The sequence below is a fragment of the Apis cerana genome, linkage group LG2 (genome assembly GCF_029169275.1).
Source record: "Apis cerana isolate GH-2021 linkage group LG2, AcerK_1.0, whole genome shotgun sequence".
Taxonomy (NCBI): Eukaryota; Metazoa; Arthropoda; class Insecta; order Hymenoptera; family Apidae; genus Apis; species Apis cerana.
The window spans coordinates 6,431,413-6,453,336 of NC_083853.1; the positions used below are offsets into that span (position 1 = coordinate 6,431,413).

The 21,924-nt window shown below is 37.0% G+C and overlaps 1 protein-coding gene across 10 annotated transcripts in view; it reads left to right on the forward strand.

Moving 5' to 3' along the window:
• The window catches only part of LOC107996809 (serine-rich adhesin for platelets), a 51,283-nt gene extending 30,976 nt beyond the window's left edge, over positions 1 to 20,307 (forward strand). Inside the window, exons 5-19 of one of the 10 annotated variants that reach the window (XM_028666189.2) lie at positions 174 to 230; positions 694 to 849; positions 3,914 to 5,320; positions 5,572 to 5,727; positions 8,500 to 10,311; positions 11,173 to 12,237; positions 13,473 to 13,646; positions 13,777 to 13,857; positions 14,101 to 14,280; positions 14,386 to 14,892; positions 14,972 to 15,040; positions 16,067 to 16,862; positions 16,978 to 17,189; positions 17,572 to 17,880; positions 18,254 to 20,307. In XM_028666189.2, coding sequence (XP_028521990.2) covers positions 174 to 230; positions 694 to 849; positions 3,914 to 5,320; positions 5,572 to 5,727; positions 8,500 to 10,311; positions 11,173 to 12,237; positions 13,473 to 13,646; positions 13,777 to 13,857; positions 14,101 to 14,280; positions 14,386 to 14,892; positions 14,972 to 15,040; positions 16,067 to 16,862; positions 16,978 to 17,189; positions 17,572 to 17,880; positions 18,254 to 18,322 — 7,050 coding nt within the window. In that variant the 3' untranslated portion in view covers positions 18,323 to 20,307. Of the gene's footprint in view, positions 1 to 173; positions 231 to 693; positions 850 to 3,913; positions 5,321 to 5,571; positions 5,728 to 8,499; positions 12,238 to 13,472; positions 13,647 to 13,776; positions 13,858 to 14,100; positions 14,281 to 14,385; positions 14,893 to 14,971; positions 15,041 to 16,066; positions 16,863 to 16,977; positions 17,190 to 17,571; positions 17,881 to 18,253 lie in introns of all 10 variants that reach the window. The other 9 variants (XM_028666190.2, XM_062071955.1, XM_017055053.3 and 6 more) reach the window with 9 other exon arrangements.
• Positions 20,308 to 21,924: the final 1,617 nt, after the last annotated feature.

Sequence of the window (21,924 nt, forward strand, 5' to 3'; positions counted from 1 at the left end):
TTTATTTATCTGAAAACCGATCTTTCTCTTTAGACATTTTCAAATATTTTTAAACTTAAAATTATTACATAAAATATAATGCAATTGATTTATGTTCAAATCAGGATCAATATATATTTTGATAAAATTCTAAAAAATATATAATATATGCTAATCGATAAGTATGATTTCAGAAGAATATCAACACGAAAATACCAGCCCCAAAAACCACTTCTAGAACACCATTAGAGGTAAGAGTCCAGAGTGCCCTTCAGATCAGCTTACAGCATCCAAATAAAATTCTTTCTCAATCTTTAATTAATAAGGTGTAACATATATGTCTATGCTTCTATTCTAGTTCAACAGTCTTCAAGCTTTCTATTACAACAATACCTTTAATATATAGACATTATGACAACTATTGACGTTGACTGTTGTAAAATAGATTAAACGTGGTACAAAAATCTAGTAAATTAACTAAACAAAAAAAAACTGACTGTGACTGACTGTGTAATAAATACAATGTACCATATATTTTCTAACACTAAACAAAAATTAATCAGCATGCTATACATAACTAAACACACGATTTACTTTTTTTTTTCATCCAAGTTTTCTTGGAAAAATTCCACAAAATAGTCACTGGTACCATCTCTATCGTAATTTTGAGGAATCAGTATTTTTGCATTTTGAAATCGAAAACGATTCGTATAGGAACAGCGGAAGAATAACTATGGCAGGCGTTCGAGGAAGAACTCGATGGCGGTCGAGCCTGATGACCTCGAAACCGCAGCTTCAGCAAATATTTTGACGGATGAAAGTTTAATCGTGAATCCCTTAACGTTGATTAATGGCACAGGATTGCGACGCGTAAGAGTACAGACAAATCATTGCATTGCGTGATCGCATGTTCTTCATTCCATCGATGCGTAGCTTCTCTTATGCTTTTAGGAGAAACGAATGCAAACCTGTCTCGTAATCTTAGAATTAATGGCTTTCAATCATCGTTTCGTCGATCATCATTCGATAGAAATGCTTGATTATATTCGATGTTATTAGCTTTTGAAGATTTTTGATATAATATTATTCTTTATTATTCTGCTTGATATTTTAATACGGATACATATTTATTTTTATACATACCGCTATTTGTTTTTGAAAGTATTGGAATTTAGAAGGATGTTGTACGTTTGTAAATATGAATTTGTCGCAATTATTTTTGAAATTTATGCTTGTAACAATCACCTATTTAATTATTTCTTGAACTATAGACAAAATTAAAAGAAACAGTTTTAATGGAGTTCTTTTTTAAAATTTGATACTATAATTATGCAAATAAAATTTAATTAATATTTTTTGTACTAATAATAAATTATTTTGTATTCTTAGTAATTTAAGAAATAATATTTTACTATACATATATATATATATACCTGTTATATTATGATCACGTAAAAAATGATTTCTTTCTTTCTTCTTTCTCTCATTTTTCTTACAGTTTTTCAATTCTTTCGAACAGAAGTACAAATCTGTACTAAAAGTCTCGTCAACGCTAAGGAGTAGATATTGAGAAACGATTGAATTTTAGTGGTGAGGTAAAAAGCTACAAACCATGTAGCTGATATTGCATCCGTTCGCTTTTAACATCATTGACGACCAATCGAGACTGGACAATGATGCGTGATTAACAAAGAAAAAAAAGAAATCGAAAAAGCTTTCTCTGTGGTGGTTGGTGAAAAATCGATTCCAACGATTTTCGAGAAATCGGATTATTTAATTCATGGGATACATGATCGTTACCAACAGCTTCGACGATATCGTTGAAACCTCCAAACACGACTGGATCGAACGATATCCCTTAACGACAAATCCTCGACGTGGAGTTCTCTCAAGGTCCAAAACTCTCACGAAGTTTCGATCGATGGAAAACATTTTCCACATCCGATAAAATTCCGATTTCTTCCATGTGTGAAAATTGATTATTTCACATTTCAAGAAATCTGGCATAGGATACATTTATTGCACAATTTGTAAACTGGTTTTTGGTTTTTGTCCAGTTGCTTTGAAATATCGATGGAGAAAGTGAAGGTTTGTTTAACCTACCTATAATCTAACGCGTTCTGATTTATTAGGTAAGGTGATTTCGATCGTAGAATTGCGATTGATGATATTTCTTGTTGGAAGGAATCTTCAAAACACGTATATAAAAAAAAGATATATTTATCTTATCGATGTTTAAGCTTCTATATTTTGCATTGGATCGTGGATCGTACAATGATTGATGATGGATGGAGCAACAGAGTGAGATTATTTTACGCGAAAAAACGGATTGTGGAAATTAAAATTCGTTTCAATAAAAATGATTTGAAATATTAATTGTACATGTGCGAAACTCCGTGTACTTGTTACTTTCACTTCAAACTATTGCTACATTTTATTACTTGTGTAGCGATTAAGATTATAAAATGACATATCAGATCGAAACGTTTCGCAAAATTAATGGAAATCTCTATTTACTCTATACTCGATACTCGCGCAATAATCAGTTTCTTTTTATATTTCATATTTATCTCTATATTATTATTTTCTATTTATTTTTCCTATATATTTCTTTATTTCAAATTACTTTTTCGATGTTATCGAGTAAAAACAAAATGAATTAAAGTTTATACAAAATTCTTCAACTTGTTTTTCACATAATAAAACAATGATTAATAATTTTATATTAATTATGAAACATTAAAAACATTAAATATCCAAGCTCTTCGTTTTTTCTTTTTTATTTTTAATTCTCATAATTCTACTGAAGATTTAAAAATAGATTCTTTAGAACAAAGAGCAAAAGTAATTCTTTACGAATGGAAAGGAAATAAAACGAAAGAGAAGGGAAAATTCTATATTTCTAACGCGAACAATGAACGATTTTCTGCCTTATAATTAAAACGAGATTGGTTTTGTGACAAGGCTCCTTTGTTTTCAAATAAAGGTTACATCCAAAGATACCAAATAAAATTAACAATATAGATTGCTGCAATATAGATCAACTCTATCAAGCACTAAGTATTTATTAGTAATTTCTTTTATTTTTCCGTTATTATTAAATCGTTCAATTTAAGTTAAAAGAAAAAATTAAATAAAAGTACTTTCATGACTGTCGCGAAACATAATTACACCTCTTCACCACAGCTAATCGCTTGATCGACGCTTTTTCAGAATCATTCTCGAATAATTGTCGGATGATACATATCTTTTCTTTTTTCCCCTCCCCACACTGGAACGAATAGATAGTCTCTCTTACAGTTGGTACAAAGTAATCTTAATTTAAAAAAAAGAAAAAGAAAAAAAAGAAGCTTTATCGAAATCAGGCTTGCATTATTTTAATTTTTCATCACATCGATTAGTCAGAGCCGCGCATTGTCACCGCCCACCTTGGATCGTTCACACAAAATGAACAATCGTGTTCACACCTCTCGCTCTCTCTCTCTCTCTTTCTCTCTCTTCTGCACCCAAATCAAAACCATAGCAGCCTCGTCTTGAGTCTTATAACATGATCTTATAACAAACATTGATTAAACATTTCCAGTTGTTGTCCAGTACAGTGAAATCGTGGCTCGAGCTCGTTACGAGCCAAATGGCGGCCTGGATCGTCTCGTTTCTGCGCTTCCTCAAGCTCCTATTCTTCATGTAGGAAAATAACGGCCGCGCTCTATGTCGTCTTCCTTTAATCGAACCACCACAACCACCGTCCTTCGTTTCCCGACCTGTCGTGAGTGTATGCTTCCCGAGCGACCTTGAGAACGTCTCCTGTCGATGGAATGCCCGTCGAGACCGTGGCACACTAACAGAGTCCCCGCTCGAGCTTCCGGATCCGGCTTTAGCCTCGACAGCGGTTTACCACTATCCTAAAACGGAGCTGTTTGAACGACCCTTTCAGGTGAAAAAATCATCGGCCTCTCTGTTCGCTGAAAGATCGAGGAAGAAGTTGGAGCTGGCTAGGAGGTTAGTGAAGCCAGAGTTGAACATCGAGGAGAATGATCTCGACGCAACCACGGCCTCCTCTTTCAGCAAACCGAAGCCAACCGGTGTGCCGGTGGTCGATGAGACGAGCAAGGTCGCCAAATATGCCAAGCCAAAGGCAACTGGGGGCCGGAACAGGACTTCGACCCCCTTACAGACCTCTTGGGAAGAGGCGAGCGTGAAAGCCTCGAAACTTTCTAGTCCGAGGAAAGGTCTCGAGGATTCTTCCAAGGTTACGGGAAGACCGTACAATTTAAGCAAAGGACGGATCATCGGCGAGCAGATAGTTACCTCGATCTCGGTCGAAGAAACACCAATAGAGGAAACGACCAAACCTTACGCGAACTTACCTTACACGAATCCGTCGATCATCGGTTTCGCGGAAGAGGGAGCGGCGACAACCGTCGACTCGACGAGGATTCGTCCGGGCAACGCTCGTGGAGGGAAGAAATCGAGGGAAGAGAGCTCGGTGTCGAGCAAGAACGCCAAAGTCTCGCTCTACTCTACCCGACGTGCCGAGGATATCGAGCCTGTAACGACTATCAAACCGAAAAAATCTTACTTTTCGCGTAACAGTAAATTGCAGGAACAGTCCACGACGGTAGAGCAGAATTCCACGACGTCTAAGAAATCGTACGGGTCCGCGCAAAGAAAATCGCAAGCGTTTCAGGAAGAGGATCTTAGCAAGAAATCTAAGTTTGGTAGCGGCGTGACCAAGCCCACGTTCAGACCTCGTTACATTAAGCGAACCAAGGATAAATTTCTAGACGAGAGGACGACAATCGATCAACCTACGATTATCACTAAAATACCGGTACCTACTAGCAGATATTCGAGGAAAAAATCGGCGGTGAAGTCTGTCGATGATAAATCGAAATCCGTGATAACGGAGGGATCGCAATCGCAAACGAAGAAACTCGAATTTAGACCTCGAACCGCCACCTATCGAAGACACTCCGAGGTTCCAACGACTTTAGTCGGATCTACTCCCAAGATAGATGGTGTAGGAGTCGCCATCACGCCTCGATCGGCAAAGTATCATGCCACGTTGAAGACGTCGACGGTGTCTTCTCAATCGGTAGGGCAGGAACCGCAAGTAAACTTGAGGATCGCGAATGAATCGGCACAAGAGACGACAGGAATTACCGGCAGCAGCAACGGAGACAGTGGTAACTCGAATATCTTCAATCCTACGAAAAGCACGATCCTTGCTGCGAACAACACTCTGTTGGAACAATTAAGAAGCACGGTGGCACCGTTGTTGAACTCCCTTGGTAACAGGACACCTGTGTTCTCCGGATCTTACAGTAACGTTAATAACGCGGTGAGTATCGATAATTGAATTAAATTTTGCTCGTTTTTATTTTTTCTTTTTTGATTTTCATTAGAATTAATATATGTGGCAATGAAACAAGTCATTGGAGCAAGAAACAATTGTAGATTTGGAGGAACTTTTATTTAATGTTGTTTAATTATGAAAGATTGTATATTTAAAAAATTATACATGTTTTATTTATGCTCGTTTAATAAATTTGATTTAATTTTGTAATAACCAATTGTTTTGTTTGTGAACAGAATTCCTCTCCGAGAATCACCCCTAATGGACAACCACCCCGCTTTAGCGCGAGATACAAAGGAGCGGAATTGTTTGTTAGGAAACAAAATAACATTTATCAGCCCACTGTGCCATCTGTCACTAGTTCATCAACTACACCAGTTACACCTATAGAGGTAAGATATTGAACACTAAAAGAGTATTTAAAAAACATTCAGGAAGTACTAATAAACAACTAAATAAAAAAAAAGTTTAACTAAAAATTATAAAGAAATTTTGCAAAATTCGAATAATAATAACACTTGCAGTTAATAACGATTAACAATAAGTTAAATTTTAAATAGAAAATATTAAAAATACTATTTCTAGTAGTAGAATGTATATAATATAATGACGATAATAATATTGATTCTTAATAAAAGAAAGTTATAAAATAGAATTAAAGAATAATGGAAGGTCGTATGTGAAAGAAATGGATCGTGATGATGATCGTGATTATCGAGGTAAGATTACGTGGCAGAAGAAAGTTGTAGTTAACAGTGAGTTAGTGTGGTCGTTTTTTCTGTGCTTAAAAGGTTTTCACGACGAAGGTAGCCGAGGAGATCGGGGCAGTCGCACCACCATCGTGGACCGATCACATTGGTATCATCACAACTCCGTCCGGAAGTCTCGATTCTAATGACATCGATACGAATAATCTGCGTTGAACTAATATCATTCGAAATGTATTTCGTTCGATGTGATTACTAATGATTATTAATCATTTTTCTTTTCCATTTAATGTTTTTCAGTGTTTCATTGTTCGTGAAAGATTGTCGTATATCGAGCTTTCGTTTCAAATATTAATAATATTAAATATACATCTGTTTCTTGTCCATTTCATATATTCTAATATGATTTTTATATTTTTTTACATATTAGATATGAATATTGTTAGATATATAGTTGAAGTATAAAAAAAGAAAAAAAAAGATATAACTAATACAAGAAAATAAACAAAAAAGTATAATAACCATTAATTTGTGTTGAAGTGTAATAACCATTAATAACGTTTAGTTATTGTGATATATGTTACTCGTTATAATGGGTTTGCATTTACTAATGTGTACAGATATTTACGTTATTACTACTATGATACATATACTGTGTTATACAAGATTATAAATATATATATATATATATTTTTGGTAATAAATGTTCTGGTTCTTGGATATCGCACGCGACATGCAGTTGTTCGTTCTTATTCAAAAGTGACCATTTATTTATTCTTTTAATTATTGCAATTACTATGTTAAGGTAAAAAGAATATAATATTGAGGAATATAAATCAACTCTTTTTTATTAATTTTAGTTTAAGTATATCATTTTCAAGATTTCTATTGGATATTAAAAAATAATAATTGAAAAACTTAAATATAATTGAAATTAATTTTTTCACAAAAAATATCTATCTCTATTTTATGTATTATTCTCCCATATATCATTTGCATGTGTACGTTAAGATTGTTAAATATTTACTGCCTTGTTCCACATTGTTTGACATAGATGCATTTCTAATTCATCATTTTAATTTTATATATATTATTTGTTATAACTGAGTGAATTATAAAATGTTAGTTATTACACTTATAAAACAACGAATTACAAAATTACACTTTACAGTAAAAGCATTAAATTTAAAATCTATATTGATTAAATATTTCTTATTTCTCTTAACATCATATTTTTTCAAACATAAAATATAATTAAAATTTATAATATTTGAGAAATATTATAAAGTAAAATACGTAAAGTATTATAGCGAACAATATACATTCTTTTGTACGATTCTATTTTCAATGAATACTCTCATGATTATATTCACGTAATTATGAAAATTGAATAAACATAAGTTACTCTTCAACTGAGTAAATGTTTTATATTTGAATACGTAACGAGACTCGACTTTCTAATACGAGCACATACCGATTACATAGGCAAATTTTCGTGATTCGTACGTGATTTCATAGTGTTCGAGGTAATAACGAGTGAAAGTAAATGGATGCTGCATAACGCGTATAAGCATGTATTAAAACTATCTTAACGTGAATGGTATTTGGGACATGTAGGTGGATCAAAGACAAAAAAAATAAATAGACAACTTAAGGTCACAAATTCATTTTTCCTTGTTGCAATCTTGATCTTTGAATTTTTTTAACGAGTCTTTAAAAAATCTAAATTTTAAATTAATTATATATCAATATACATAATTTTTAACATGCAAATATTTAGAAAAGATATGCACGTTATTTTCGAATTAATTCGATATTCCTTAATCCTGTTTTTCAATATCGAGAATATTTGAAATTAAATTGTTAAATGGAATCGCATCTCGATTTTATCCTATCTCAACATTGTTGAAGACATATCACTGGAGACCTCTATGAGAGAGGATTAATAGCTATGAGAAATCCCGATAAAAAGGAAAAAATGGAAGTGAGCGGGCAAGCCAGTCTCTATAAACGATCCTTTGCCCGAGGAACGAGTTTCTACCTCGCCTTTACTGAATACCAGTGTTTCTTAACTGTATTAAGGCAACCTCGGTTTCTCCTCTTCCATGTCTAGTTCATAACTTTACCAAGAGATGGTGTATGCTCACTCAATTACGAGACCCGATTAGTCTTTGCCAAACAATAAACAATAAATTTGCGTATTAAAACTGCTTCATTCATTCATAACACAATGTAGATTCTTGGAAAGAACGAACAACATGCATGTACTTTACGATTCCTCGTTCCATTGTAAATACACCGATCATGATAAATGTTGAACGCAACGTAGAAACCGCAGAATAATAGAGAGAAGCCACTTCGTAGGAGAAAAGTGTCGAACCACTCGTAGAGCACCTGTTTCAACGGTATATAATTGTACTGTACAGCACCTTGCACGCACAAAATTTTTGTTTCTAGAACACTGGTTCGGCACCACCCATCGATGTCTCGAATCCTGGCCAGTCGAAATTCTTGACCCTTTATCAGGCGTTGGAGTCGGCCAGCATCAGGAACGAACAGTTACTGAGAAACATGAGCGGGCAACAGCAAGAGGGACGACAAGTTGGCATGGTTCCCCAGGTAGACTCTAACGCCATCGCCGTTAACGTCACCGGTGATAATGCTAACAATAACGCGACAAGCCCCACCGTAGCGACAACTGGCCCACAGACCCCAGACACCACCTTGAACACTATTCAGGACAGCACACAGACCCCGAGATTACCCGAGGACACGGAGAACTCCACCCCCGCGGTAACCACAGGAGCCCCTGAAACCCCTTCGACGACCGAACCGGTTTTCACGAGCACAGAACCGTCCTCTAGTACCGAACAACCGACCTCCACCAGCACAGAATTGTTCTCCAGTACCGAGCAAGTTTCCACGAGTACAGATTCGTCCTCCACCGGGGAACAGATTTCCACAGGCGGCGATTCGATGTCCGTGACCGAGCAGACTACTATAGAGACGATCTCACGGGTTACAGATGCAACGACGATGAGCGTGGGAGGCGCAGAAGACATCCAGACCTCTGCAATGGTAGATAATGGTAGTTCGAGCACTGAGGAACTCGTAAGTTCATCCACGGATATTTCTGCGACTACGTCTGCCATGACTACTATGAATCCTGTGTCTACGACTCTTATGATTACGAGTTCTGCGCCCCAACCTGCTACTCGGCTCGAGGAGAGTTCCACTGTTGGTAGCAATGATGCGCAAAGTACAGTGGAACAGTCAACCGTCGGTGATGTTTCATCAACGACGATAGGAGTTTCGCAGGATACAGTGGAGACTAGCACTGTTACCAGTGCGTCGAGCACGTTCAAAAATCCTGAGACTAATACCATACCTTTCTCTGATACGATTGCCACTCAAACAATCGATGCCAGCTCGACCGATGCTCCCACGACAGAAGCAGATTCGAATAATATGATCGACGTAGAGACGACTACGGCGATACCTGTATCCACGATTCGAAACAGGTTGATAGATTTTGCACAAGATATTCTGTCTCGATTGCAAGCCAGCCTGTCTACCACGGTACCAAGCGTGGATTCGACCACGTTTTCCCCTGAGTTGACCGAGATATCGAATCAAACGATATCAAGTAACAATCGTAGTTTGGAATCTTTGTCGCAGATGAAGGAAGAAACGACTTTGTCGTCCGTCACGATGGATCAATCGAGTTTAAGAAATGAAGAAATAACCACTCAGAGCGCAGTAGGTTCAATTACTACCTCGTCACCCATTCAAGAAGTCAATACACGGGACGATATCAATCTAGTCACAACCACGACACTACCAACAACAACAACAACAACAATAGTTACACAAGATTCTCAGACAATTTCGAACACAGATTCTACAACCGTAGGTGATTCAAATAGTTCAACGACTCCCCAATTAGATGTTGAAATGACCACTTCATCGACGATCACTTCCACCAATGATACTTTATTAACAGAGTTAATGTCCATTGCCAAGACACTCTTTTCGGAAGAGATGAACGAACAAATGACAGCAGGGCAAAATTTAAACGACACGTCTAGTTTGGAAAACGAGGTAGACAGTCCGAATTTGTCGAATGTACAACTCAGTACAACCCAAGCTGCAGAATCGACGTCCGTTTCTCCAGACGTGACGACAGAAAGCACAGAGTCAACATCTACCGTATTCTCGGTTGATTCTTCTCAGAATGAAGTGGACTTCGCAAATTCCGTATCAACAACGGTATCTTCTGAAAATTCGTCAGACACATCTATAACCACCCCTCGAAACGTGTTTAGCGTCGATAATGAGGTAGAAAGTGTACAAACAAATGGAACCGCATTAGAATCTTTTGCTCAAATCGTAGAATCAACGACTCCCTCATTTACGACCGAGATCGGACCACGAATCACTCAGTCGAATACAGAATCGTTCGAAAATGGTCTTGAAACTAGTACGACTCGGGCACAGACAACCACCACCAGTACACAAAATTCAGAAACGATATCTATCACGAATTCTCAACTAACCACTAACACGTTCGATTTAATCACGACGACTGGTCTTCGAACAACCACCGAGATTACCACCGAACCCGTAAAAACCACTGTGTCATTAACCAGTTTCACAACTGTACCGCAGCTTGTGACAGAGACAAGTACTAATCAATCCGATATAACTACCGTAGCTCCTGAAACCACACTTTCCTTTGTAAATATGATCACCACCACACCATCGACAACCCTCGATACGAACACAGAGCAAACTACAATGGCACCTGGCGTAGAATCGATTGAAACCGTAAACGGCGTAGAAAATGTGGAAACTAACCAAGCAATGTCCACGACAACGCAGTTGGCACCTGTGACTATGAGCGAAACCACTGATAACGAAACCCTCGAAGCCACCACGCCATCGATTACAACCACTGCGCCCCAGGATGTTAATTCCACGGATGACACGGGAGTAACTACTAACCAGCCCCCGCTAATATCGAGTCCAATGCCCGCCACGGAAATTAATACGCCTAGCGAAACAACAAGCGTCCCCCAAACAACCCCGAACCCCGAGAACGAAACTCCAATTATTCTTGCCCGTTTCCAGGATACGACATCAACAACCGCCCAAGGGACGGCAGGTTCAGGAGTCGGCCAAACGACCGAGATCACTACTCCCACGATCCAAGATTCCTCGACCGTCCCATCATCCACATTCGAATCCTCCGCTTCCTCGTCGCTTTCCACCGACTCGACCGTTTCGTCTTCGGTCGAGACGACCACGACCACGACCACGACGACGATGACGAGTACAGAACGCGTTCCTGACGGTGGAACGTCCACGCTTCAAACGACGAGAATGGACGTGTTCACCGTCACCCCGGTGACGGAGACTACTACCACGGTTCCGACTACCACTGTCAATATAGAAGAGAATCTGATCTCCACTGGTCCCACTTCGACGACGGAAACCACGACCACTACCGTGTCGTCGGTGATCAATGGCCAAGGTGGTACGAACGACGCCACGAGTATCGCTCCCGAAAGTACTACTAGCTCTGAAACGACTAATGCTGCGACGACGATCGCATCATCGACGAGTCCTTCGGCCACTCCATCCTCTCAGACCGCCACAACGCCGTACTTGGGTCGATTCGGTGGCAGCAGATTGACACCCGCGCCACGCTTCAGCCTGAGCTCGACCACCAAGGCCCCTCTTCGAGATTACCTGGTGTACGGGATTTATCCGAATAAAACGATCGTGAGGAAACGGCCAGAGGACAACCTGATCGACGCGAGGAACGTGGACAGCCCGTACGTGATATTCGGTATCTTCCCGGACGGGAGGCTGGTCCGGAAATTCCCGAATGGAACTATAATACCGGATCCACCTAGGAGCCCGGTCGAGGTTGTGTTCTCACTTAGCACTACAACTACCACTAACAGGCCACCACCCAGACCGTATTATAACCAGGCTAACCAAGGCACTTACAATCAGTATCGAGGCCCTGTGTACTATAATAACGGTATACCTGTCGCTGAACCGATGAGAAACGTCCAAAGTCCCGGCACCGTTGATCTTGGCCTTACTGGTAACGCGATCGTCGGCCCTAATGGAGGTGGACCCGATAATACGGGGCCACTTGGTACCCCTGCTAGCACCAATGAAATGGTATCTCTTATTCCGCCTGTTCATCATCATCGATCGTTAAACCATCGTTGTCGGTTCTGTCGATACGAGTCGCGTCTCACTTTTGCCTCTTTTAGAATGAAACGTGGAATAAATGTGTCATTGTTGCATAAAATTGGAGAATTTTTTGAATATACGTATAGCAGTTATTGCATGTAAATACTCGTTTTAAATATTTCGGATTTAGAGGTTTTATAAGATTGTTGTAATCTTCTTAGAATAGGAAAATTTAATAATATTTTTATGAATTAATTTATTCTATCAATGTTCATTGACAAACTTCCTTAGAATATTAGAACTTGTAGTAAAAATGTTTTATTTTAGATTATTTTATTTTATTTTTCAATTTGACATTTCTTAATAGATGTATTAGATTTTTTTTAATCTCTCAATATTAATATAATTTTTATGTTCACAATGGCACATGTGTACTTGCTTCTTGTTTAACGCTTTGGTTTTGTTGAAGTAGATTTTTTGTAGTAGTGTACTAATTTTCCAATTTCGTGTTTATTAATTATATTATATAAATGTTTTAAAATAATTCGTTTGATTCGGTTTCATCGTCAAAAGAATTTATCAAATGCCTTTTCCAACGCATCTTGTTATTTTATTTCTTTTTTCTTTTTTTTTCCATTTTTGATAAAATCTTTTAATTTTTCAGAGTCAAACAATTATATATAATTCTTCGTTGTATATTTGTAAATAATTTGTATATTATATATCGCATGTTTGTTTTTTTTATGCACCGCGCACATAATGTTGAAATGCACTTAATGTTATAATAGTATCAAAAATATTATATATTTTATATTTCTTTTCGTCAATTCAAAATTACAATAACAATTAAAAATTGAAAGTATCCGTAACAGAGAAGGAAAAGAAAAAAGAATAGAAAAATTAACACTTTTACAAATGGTATTCGATAAACTCTTCACTCTTATAGGATTAGGATTTGCGAAAGTACTTCGTTTTCACTTGACATTCATCCCCAATAATTAAATTACACGTGATCAAACTTAGCGAAATATTGACCGATTGTTCATTTTCTCTGTCCACAAAACTTATCTGTTATCGATCCAATATCTTTCAAAATACGTAATTCAGAACGATCGATCAAACTTTCGCTATTGATCTCACGTATCATCTTCAGAGATACTGAAGTAACTATAAGTTTAGAAACGTTTAAGAGATAACGTTTACGATTTCGCATTGTTTAGAGCAATGCCCTGCTGAATACGCAAATGGGGACAGCATCGGTGACGCCGATAGTAAGTACTGGTCGACCGCCGACCGTTTTGCAGGGCGGTCGTATCGTCCAAGATCGAGAGAGGGACGAGGCCACCAGGACGAAAGAGGCCGGAGGTCAACGCAGCTCCGTGTACATCGGACAGGTAAGAAAGGAAGAAAGACAGAACATGATTTACAACGACGCCGCGGCTGATTCTTTCAGCGCTGCAACATATCTCTGCAAAGGGGAAAAAAGAAAAAGGAAAAAAAAAAGAACAACGTCGAATGTTTCAGGACAAGTTCGTCAATTATTGGACCAATGGGGCTTCCACCACTAACCCACGCGCTCTCAGTGTGAATATAAATTCGGTAGCTGTAAGTTAAAACCAAACGAAAGGAATTAAACGACTTTCGAGTCTTTTCCTTGTTTGTTTTATCGAGGATATATTTATAGAAGGAATTTTTGGGATATTTTTTTGAAATCTTAAAGAAATGCAAAAATCTTAAAGATAGATGTATCGATAATTATTAATTAGTTTTGTTTTCTTTCGTTGTTTGTGAATATGATTTGAAATTTATTTATTTTGTTGTTTATTTTTTGTTTGTTATGTTACTTAGAGTGCCGCAAATGTGGGTCCATCACCTTCGGTTCCATCATTTGATAATCTTTTGAATAATCAGCCAGGAAATCAAGTCACAGCCCCTCCTGGATTTCCATGGAGAGATCCTTTGGATCAAATCTTTGGTATTACTACCTCCTCGCCGGTTATAACCGCATCAGTAGCATCAAATACGTTGGTTTGTAATAAATTTCATCTTCTTGAAGATAAAATTTATGAAGCTTTCATGCTTTGAAATTTCTTGAAATTTATTTTATAAATTCATTTTTTACTTCTTTCTTAGGATGACACAATGGAATCGAATAATCCAGCCTTGCCACGTCCAATCAATCCATACGTCGAGGTTTTCACTCCATTTTCTAGCGTGATTGGTGTTCCAAGAGGCAATATAGGAACTATTCCACCACCGCCAGTAACAACATCTATTACATCAACAATTCCTATTTCTACTACTAGTAGCAGTACTACCACTACTACATCAATGACTAATGCACCAATGACAACAACCACAACCACAATGGCACCAACAACTACTACTAGTACAACTACAATGGCACCAACTACAACAACTACGATGGCACCCACAACAACAACAACTACAACTACAATGGCATCGACGACAACTACGATGGCGCCAACAACTACCTCTACTACTACTACAACAGCTGCATCTACTTCAGAGCCTGCAACAGCAACACAAACGAATGTACAAATGATGAATTTATTAAATCGGCCACAGCAAAATGCTTTTGGTACCTCGATCGATGATTTAGTTTTCTTGAATTCATTGGTGAGTATATCACTTTTTGATTATATTTAATAACATATTTATAGTTCAATAATCTATTATAAATTTTTTTTTTGTATAGTTGCAGAATGATTCGCGAAACAGCACTCAGAGAACACTCACCCAAGTCGAACAGCTCTTAGCAAATAAAGTAAGTAACAAATGTAATATTATTTCAACATTTTTACATTTTTCGCATCATTTTCCGTACATCTAATAAATAGGCTCGATAAAAAAGAAAATAATCACAAGAAAAAACGTATAATCTTCGTCTGAATCATTTCTTTCGCATAAAATATAATGATACAAAATTTGAAGAAGCGGAATTATCATTGAACCAATAACGCGATCCTCGAACAGTATATGCAATTATCGTTCGATCTACGACGAGAAAATCGAGGAACGAGTCGCTATGCAACGCTATCCTTTCACTCCTTTGCACAACTGTGTAACAAACTGTACTTTGTTTCTAACACGTTCGTGCCCCGACTTACGCCGATCCTCTTTTTCCTCCCTTTTCAACCGAATCTCCTTTCTCGTGTTCCCGCGCCTGTAATAAATAAAATCGCAATCGACTGAGAAAATCGAACGCGAGAATAAAAATTCGTTAGATCTCGCGGATTATCTTTAGTCACGCCCTTCTTGGAAAGATGTAATGATGGATCTACGCCGATCGCAATCATATACGATCGAACAGCAACGGTGAATGGACTGGAACAACCTTGCCAACGGCCTTCTCTATTCCGCGCAACAGTTGTCCGATATGTCATCTCTCGATAACGCCGTTGACCATCGATGCGGAGCTTAACGCGCCGCAGATGGATGACATTAATATAACAGCAATAAAGGCTTTTATATCATCGTTTGTAAATAGAGCTATTAGCAGTAGACGCGGCATCTGTAAAATAGAATTAATCTTGCTTCGATGGAAGGATATATGAGATTAAGATTTTGTTTTCTTCTTCCCTTTTTGCGATTACTTGATTACTTCACTGGATTTTGTAATTCAATATTTGACTGTACTGAGAGTGATACGATTTTTGAAAATTATAAATTTTTGTGGATCGAATAAGTGGGAAGTTATGCGATTTTCTTTTTCTTGATCGTTTGTATATCTATTTTAGATCTTGTTAAATATTATATCTTATTTCTATTTTATTTTATACTTCATTTCCAGATCTTGTCTCTGGCATTGAACCAAGCAGGACAAGGATCAACTCGAGCGCCAAAAGCTATAAGTATTGAAAATGCTACACCAAATTCAATTTTCGAATCCGCATCTACTTCGAGGCCAATAGTGATTGATTTGTCTCCATCGACCACTACAACAACCACGTGGAAGACTGCACAGACACAGAAATCAACCGATCAAAAATCGATAATAAGTGGTTCGACACCCGAACAATTAACTTGGAAACCAGTTATAACCACGACCAGTAAAAAAGATGTGGAAACAAATACAGTTTCTACATCGAGCACAGCCAAAATTTCTCAAATAAGCACTACTAAAGCTCCTGCAACCATGAAGGTTAAATCAGTGACCACTTCTCGACCTAGGACCACCACGACTCAAGCCCCATTAGGCTTTGGCAGTCTTTTATGGCAGACTCTTTTTGGTGGAGGTTTATTCGCATCAACGACGACTCCTAAACCTGTGAAAGCTAAGTCAGTAAAAACGACGCCAAAATCTGTTGATATTACTCCAAAACCTATTCAAACTACTCAGAAATTAGAAACGATAACTGTTCCTTCCACTACAACTTTGAAAACTGTGGACATTTCGAAAATTCAAGTGAGCAGTCCGAATTCGATCATAGAAGATAAGTTGGTAGCCTCGTCGATTCCAATATCTACAACGAAGAAACCATTGATCAATAATCCAAATCCTCGATTGCCTAATGTAGTGACGTCAACCTATTCTCCCGAAGAAGATGCAAAATTCTTGGTTGAGCTTCTGCGTGCTGTTGAACAAGGTGAGTTAAATTTTAATTGAATATCTTGTGTAAAAATTGTTTAAATTCTTTAATTGGTGTAATTTTGAAATTTACTAGAACAATTGATCATTATTATTATATTGTTTTATTACAGATAATAAGGCTGGTTCCTCGAAGAAGACAAAGTTAACTCAAGATGATGAATCCTTCTTAAGAGCAATTTTGAACGGTCGAGGTTTAACAACAACAATGCCATCATCGACGACAGAAATCAGTAACGCTGCTTTGTTGGCGGCTTTGTTAAAGGCCCAAGGAATAGAACCATCGACTCCCGCCACTAATATCAGGGAACAATTGCAGTTGGCGGTGAGTTTCATAGATGAAATATTTCTTATATTCTTAAACCTAGCAGAATTATAATTTTAAATTATTTATTTAAGATATTTGAATTTTTTAATAAGATCCAAAAAAGATTTTCGAATTAAAATGGAATTCTGAAATAAAATTTTCAACAATCAACTAAAAACTTGAATTTCTAAAGATTTGATCGAAATATCAAATTATTCAACTAACTCGACCCAAAAAAAGAAAAAGAAAAAATAAATTTAACGATGTAATATAATTCTCCAACAAATTGGAGAATTTCGAGGTTCGAGGCGAATACTTTAATCGAATCGCAAGGGCGAAGCGCGAGGTAACACAAAGAGCGAGGCGCGATGAAAGAAAATAATTGCTCGTCTTGTAACAGGGCCTTGGGCAGAGTGTCACCGAGTCCACAGCGGCCAAGCCGGCGACAATTACGACAAGGCCGGCATCGAGTGGTGCAACCCGACCTACCGACACTACGAAAAAGACGGTGACACCGAGACCAACCTCGGCACCAAGGATACGCACAACAACCTGGTCGCCGAGCTCCACGTATCCACCATCCCTCTTCAGCTCCTTCTCCAATTACGGTACCCCGGTACAGTCGCCCGGTAGAGGCGATAATTCTGGAAATAGCGCGTTATTCGGTGCTACCAGAGCGTTCAGCCAATTTCTCGGTGCCGCGATAAGCGTAAGTTGTATATTTATTGTGATTATTCAAATTAAAATCTTGATTATTCGAGTTTTTTATTGATTTGCTGGTGGATGGTCGAATAGAGGAAGAGAATATATAAAATTGAATTGTGATTATTGTTATATGTAAAGGAATTGGAAAATGAATATTTATGAAATTTTTTTGATTGGAAAAATCATTAGAATTACTAATTAATTGGTTGTTTTCATAATTATTAGAAGATATACAGATACTTTTAACGAAATTAAACAGTAGCTTTTATTCAGATAGAAATGTATTTATAATAGTATATTCTAGCTTGAGTTTTAGTTGAAAAATTTCAATTTTTTTCTTATATAAATAATGCAGTATTTTTATCTTTATGTTTCAGGGAGCTGCTCAACAATTGCAATCGCTTGTCAGAAACGGCACCAGAATTGTATCCGAAGTGATGGGATAAAGGTGACGAAAATAGAATGGAAAAATTACAAACAGTCCATGGAATAAAAGAAATTAATTCGCAAAAATTTATCAAAATTTAGAATGATACAACAAATGTGATAATTTAGAACGATCTAAACGAGCCAAAATAGTTTTATTTCGAAAAATGGAATGATAGCGATAGCTTGGATAAGTATTCACTATCAACTTACAGAGGTATTTTTAGGAAATATTATCGGCAGATTAAGTATTTACTTGGAAATTCATCGAGTTTTATCCTGTTATTACTTATAATTATTGTTGATCGAATATTTTAATTTAATCAATCTAGCTAATAGCGGGCATGATAAATATTAACTGTGACTTAATATTAATTCTTAAAACACGGAGTTATCTCGCTATTTCAGTTTCAAAGAAATTTTTAATAACATTCGAAATATTCTCGAAGGATTATATCCAAACTTTCATTAAGTTTTAATTTCTCTCATTCGCGTTTATTCTCAAAAATTCACTCGATTAAAATTCTTCCTTCAACTAGAATCGAGCAACGATCTCAAAATGCTCCGTGTTTTAAGCGCGGATACTATCGTCAAAGAGACTTCCTCTGCATCGACGAGAAAAATCAACACTCGAAAATGCTCGGATCTGCGACGCGAGTACTGTCTCGACGCCTTGCGAACGTTTCATGGGGGTAAGAGCCGTACGACTTCCCCCTCGTCCTCGACGGCTGCCTCTTTGAGACATTCGTAACGTTCGTCGCAATTAAGGTAATTAATCGGGAGAAGGGGACGACGCGCCTCGTCACGACTCGCGAGACAGTGACGATCCGCGGCGTCCCACGTGTGAAACGCGGATCGATTTGCGGGGCCCACCCACAAAGATCGACTTAACCACGACCTCGTCGACGATACTGCTTAAGAGAAAGAAGAAGAAGAAGAAGAAGAATAACAAGAGGAAAAAGAAGAAAAAGAAGAAGAAGAAGAAGAAGAAGAAGAAGAAGGTGGTAACTTAAACGTATATACATATCTGAATGGGAGCGAGCATATGAGAAAGAATGCGTGCACGTGTGTGTATATGTGTATAAAAGAAAGAGAAAAAGTGATAGGGAGCGTAGAAGAGAGAGCATGACATGAGTATATGCCACAGTGGCTCGCATTAATGTTTTGAGATCGTGATATGATGGAGATTATTGCTCTATATGTTCGTTTATTACAATGTTATCGAGTTGATATTTAATATAACGTTATAATCTGTAGAAATACATTTAATCCAGCTTTTGCAGAATAAGCGGTAAATTGAATAACGAGGATAGATGATATCATAAAAATATTCAAATTCAGCAAATTGCATTACATATTTTTAAAAATATATCAATATAGATTATATATCATTAAAGAAACAATTAATTCAACTCAATATTATTATAAACAAATATATACGCGGAGCAATACTTATTCGCGAATACCTATTTGCAAAGTGTCCAAACGTTAATTCGAGCCACTATATGGAGAAGCGTGAAAGGAGCAATGATACGTAGAATTCGCGAGCACCTTTCGCCGCTCTGGTGCGGTGCGGTTCCTTTTTTTTTTTTTTTCCCCTCCTTTTTACACGATAAAGCTGGAAACGTGTGCACGATCCTTGAGTCTTGTTTGTCTTTCGTTCGTATGTTTGGTAACTCGGTGTGGTAATGGTAGCGGTGAGTAATAAGCTTGGTTATTTAACGACCGTGTTAAGGGTTGAAACGTTGACGGGTATTCCCCCTATCGGACATTTATCGACGCTGCGTATCCCGTTGCCACGATGTCGCCGTACTTATTGATTTTTATCGCGGATAAATAATTTCGATCGGTCGTAGAGGTTAGGTGGGATTCCAATTTTCCCGAGATCCGTCTTTGTTTTCCGGCTTTTAGGTGTGTAGGTGTAATCGATAATCGTAGGGCTCACGATTTTGCGTTTGCGTTTGTATAAATGGATATGATTATAATAAACGTTTCGGGAAACGTAGACGTAGATTTCTTTCAAAATCCAGATTTCATTATCACCTTCCTTTTACTAATAAACTGGGGAGAGAAAATTTTTCTATTCTATATCGTTGCATGCGAGAAATAGACGCGGGAATCGTAGTGGAGATGTTATTTAATATTTTTAATTATAGTTTAAACGTAGCGTAGGATTTTTGGATTCAATGTATGATAGATAGAAGGGTTGTTTGAAATATCTCGTTACATTGTTGATTCGAATTGAAAAATTGTTTCACGAGAAATATATCATATTGGTGAAAAAAAAAAAGAAAATCTATCGATCCCCCTTATTCTTTATGATATCCAGAAATATATCGAGTTATGAACATTCGAATTTTTGAAATGTTACTATTGTATCATTTTTACCTCTATCAGTTTCAATTCAGTGAATTTGTTCAAGTATAACGATTATAAAGCTCCATTTCCAAAAGATGAAAATTATAATATACCATGTATTATACATATTTTTTCGAGGTTGGGTTTACATTGAATTTAGTTAGTCATTTAGTTAGTCATAGATCATTAAAATCGATAAGATATCCAGATCTCCTATATAATTATTATCCTTATTATTTTTATAATTTATGAAAAAAATTTCCTTCGAAATGCACGATACATTGGGTAGGAAAGTTAGTCACTAAACATCTACGTCATTGCTATCGTTCCCAACAACTTATGACGCATGTTCGCGGCCATTTTTTTCTCACCACAGTCGTTTTATACTTGTCACTCCAGATCGGAACAGAAATTATTATTCAAAATAGCTCCAGATACAACGTCCGCCATCGAGGCATAATCAGAGTGTGAAGATAAACTTGTTTCGCTAGTACGATTAGCTAACTTGCACAATACACGATTTTAATTGTCAAGAGCGATTAACCAACAAGTTGAAGTTATTCTCTCGATTATAACTTTGTGCGAAGTGTTTTTCATCTCTTGAAATGAGAAAAAAATGAAAATTAAAAAAAAAAAAAAATAGGAGGGAAAAAAGAAGGAAACGAAAGGAACTTTTCTTTCTCCGTTTCTTTTTTCCACGCCTCGGCATTCCCCCTTCTTTGGCAAGAAGAACATCGAGAGACGGTCTGGAATATTAATCACATGCTATGACGTATTTAACAGTCATTAGGGACAGTTGACTAGATAGGATGAAGTGAAAAAGTAGAAAAGACTTTCCTCTCCGAAAATAATCCTTTCGAGCTAGATACAATATTATTTAAAGAAATATTTATAAGAATATTTTGCATGATTAACTAATATAAAATGCAAAATATAGAAAAATGGATTAAATTTTTTTTCTCGTAGAATCAAGACGATCATCTGTTCTGCTCGATCCAACATAATTTTATTCATTATTCGTGTTCGTTGTAATTTTATTACGTGCAAATATTTCTCATCTACCATCAGGTGTACATATAATGAAGCGATTATTAAGAAATGCGATTTAATTTTTAGGTTAATGGAATAGATTAAAAAAAAAATATTTAACGTTTAAACGTTTCGGACGATGAATCATCATTATTTTTAAAGAATTGATCGCATTCGAATAAGCTATAAAATAATTACGATTCTAAAAAAAGACATCGTTGAATTTTATGCAGAA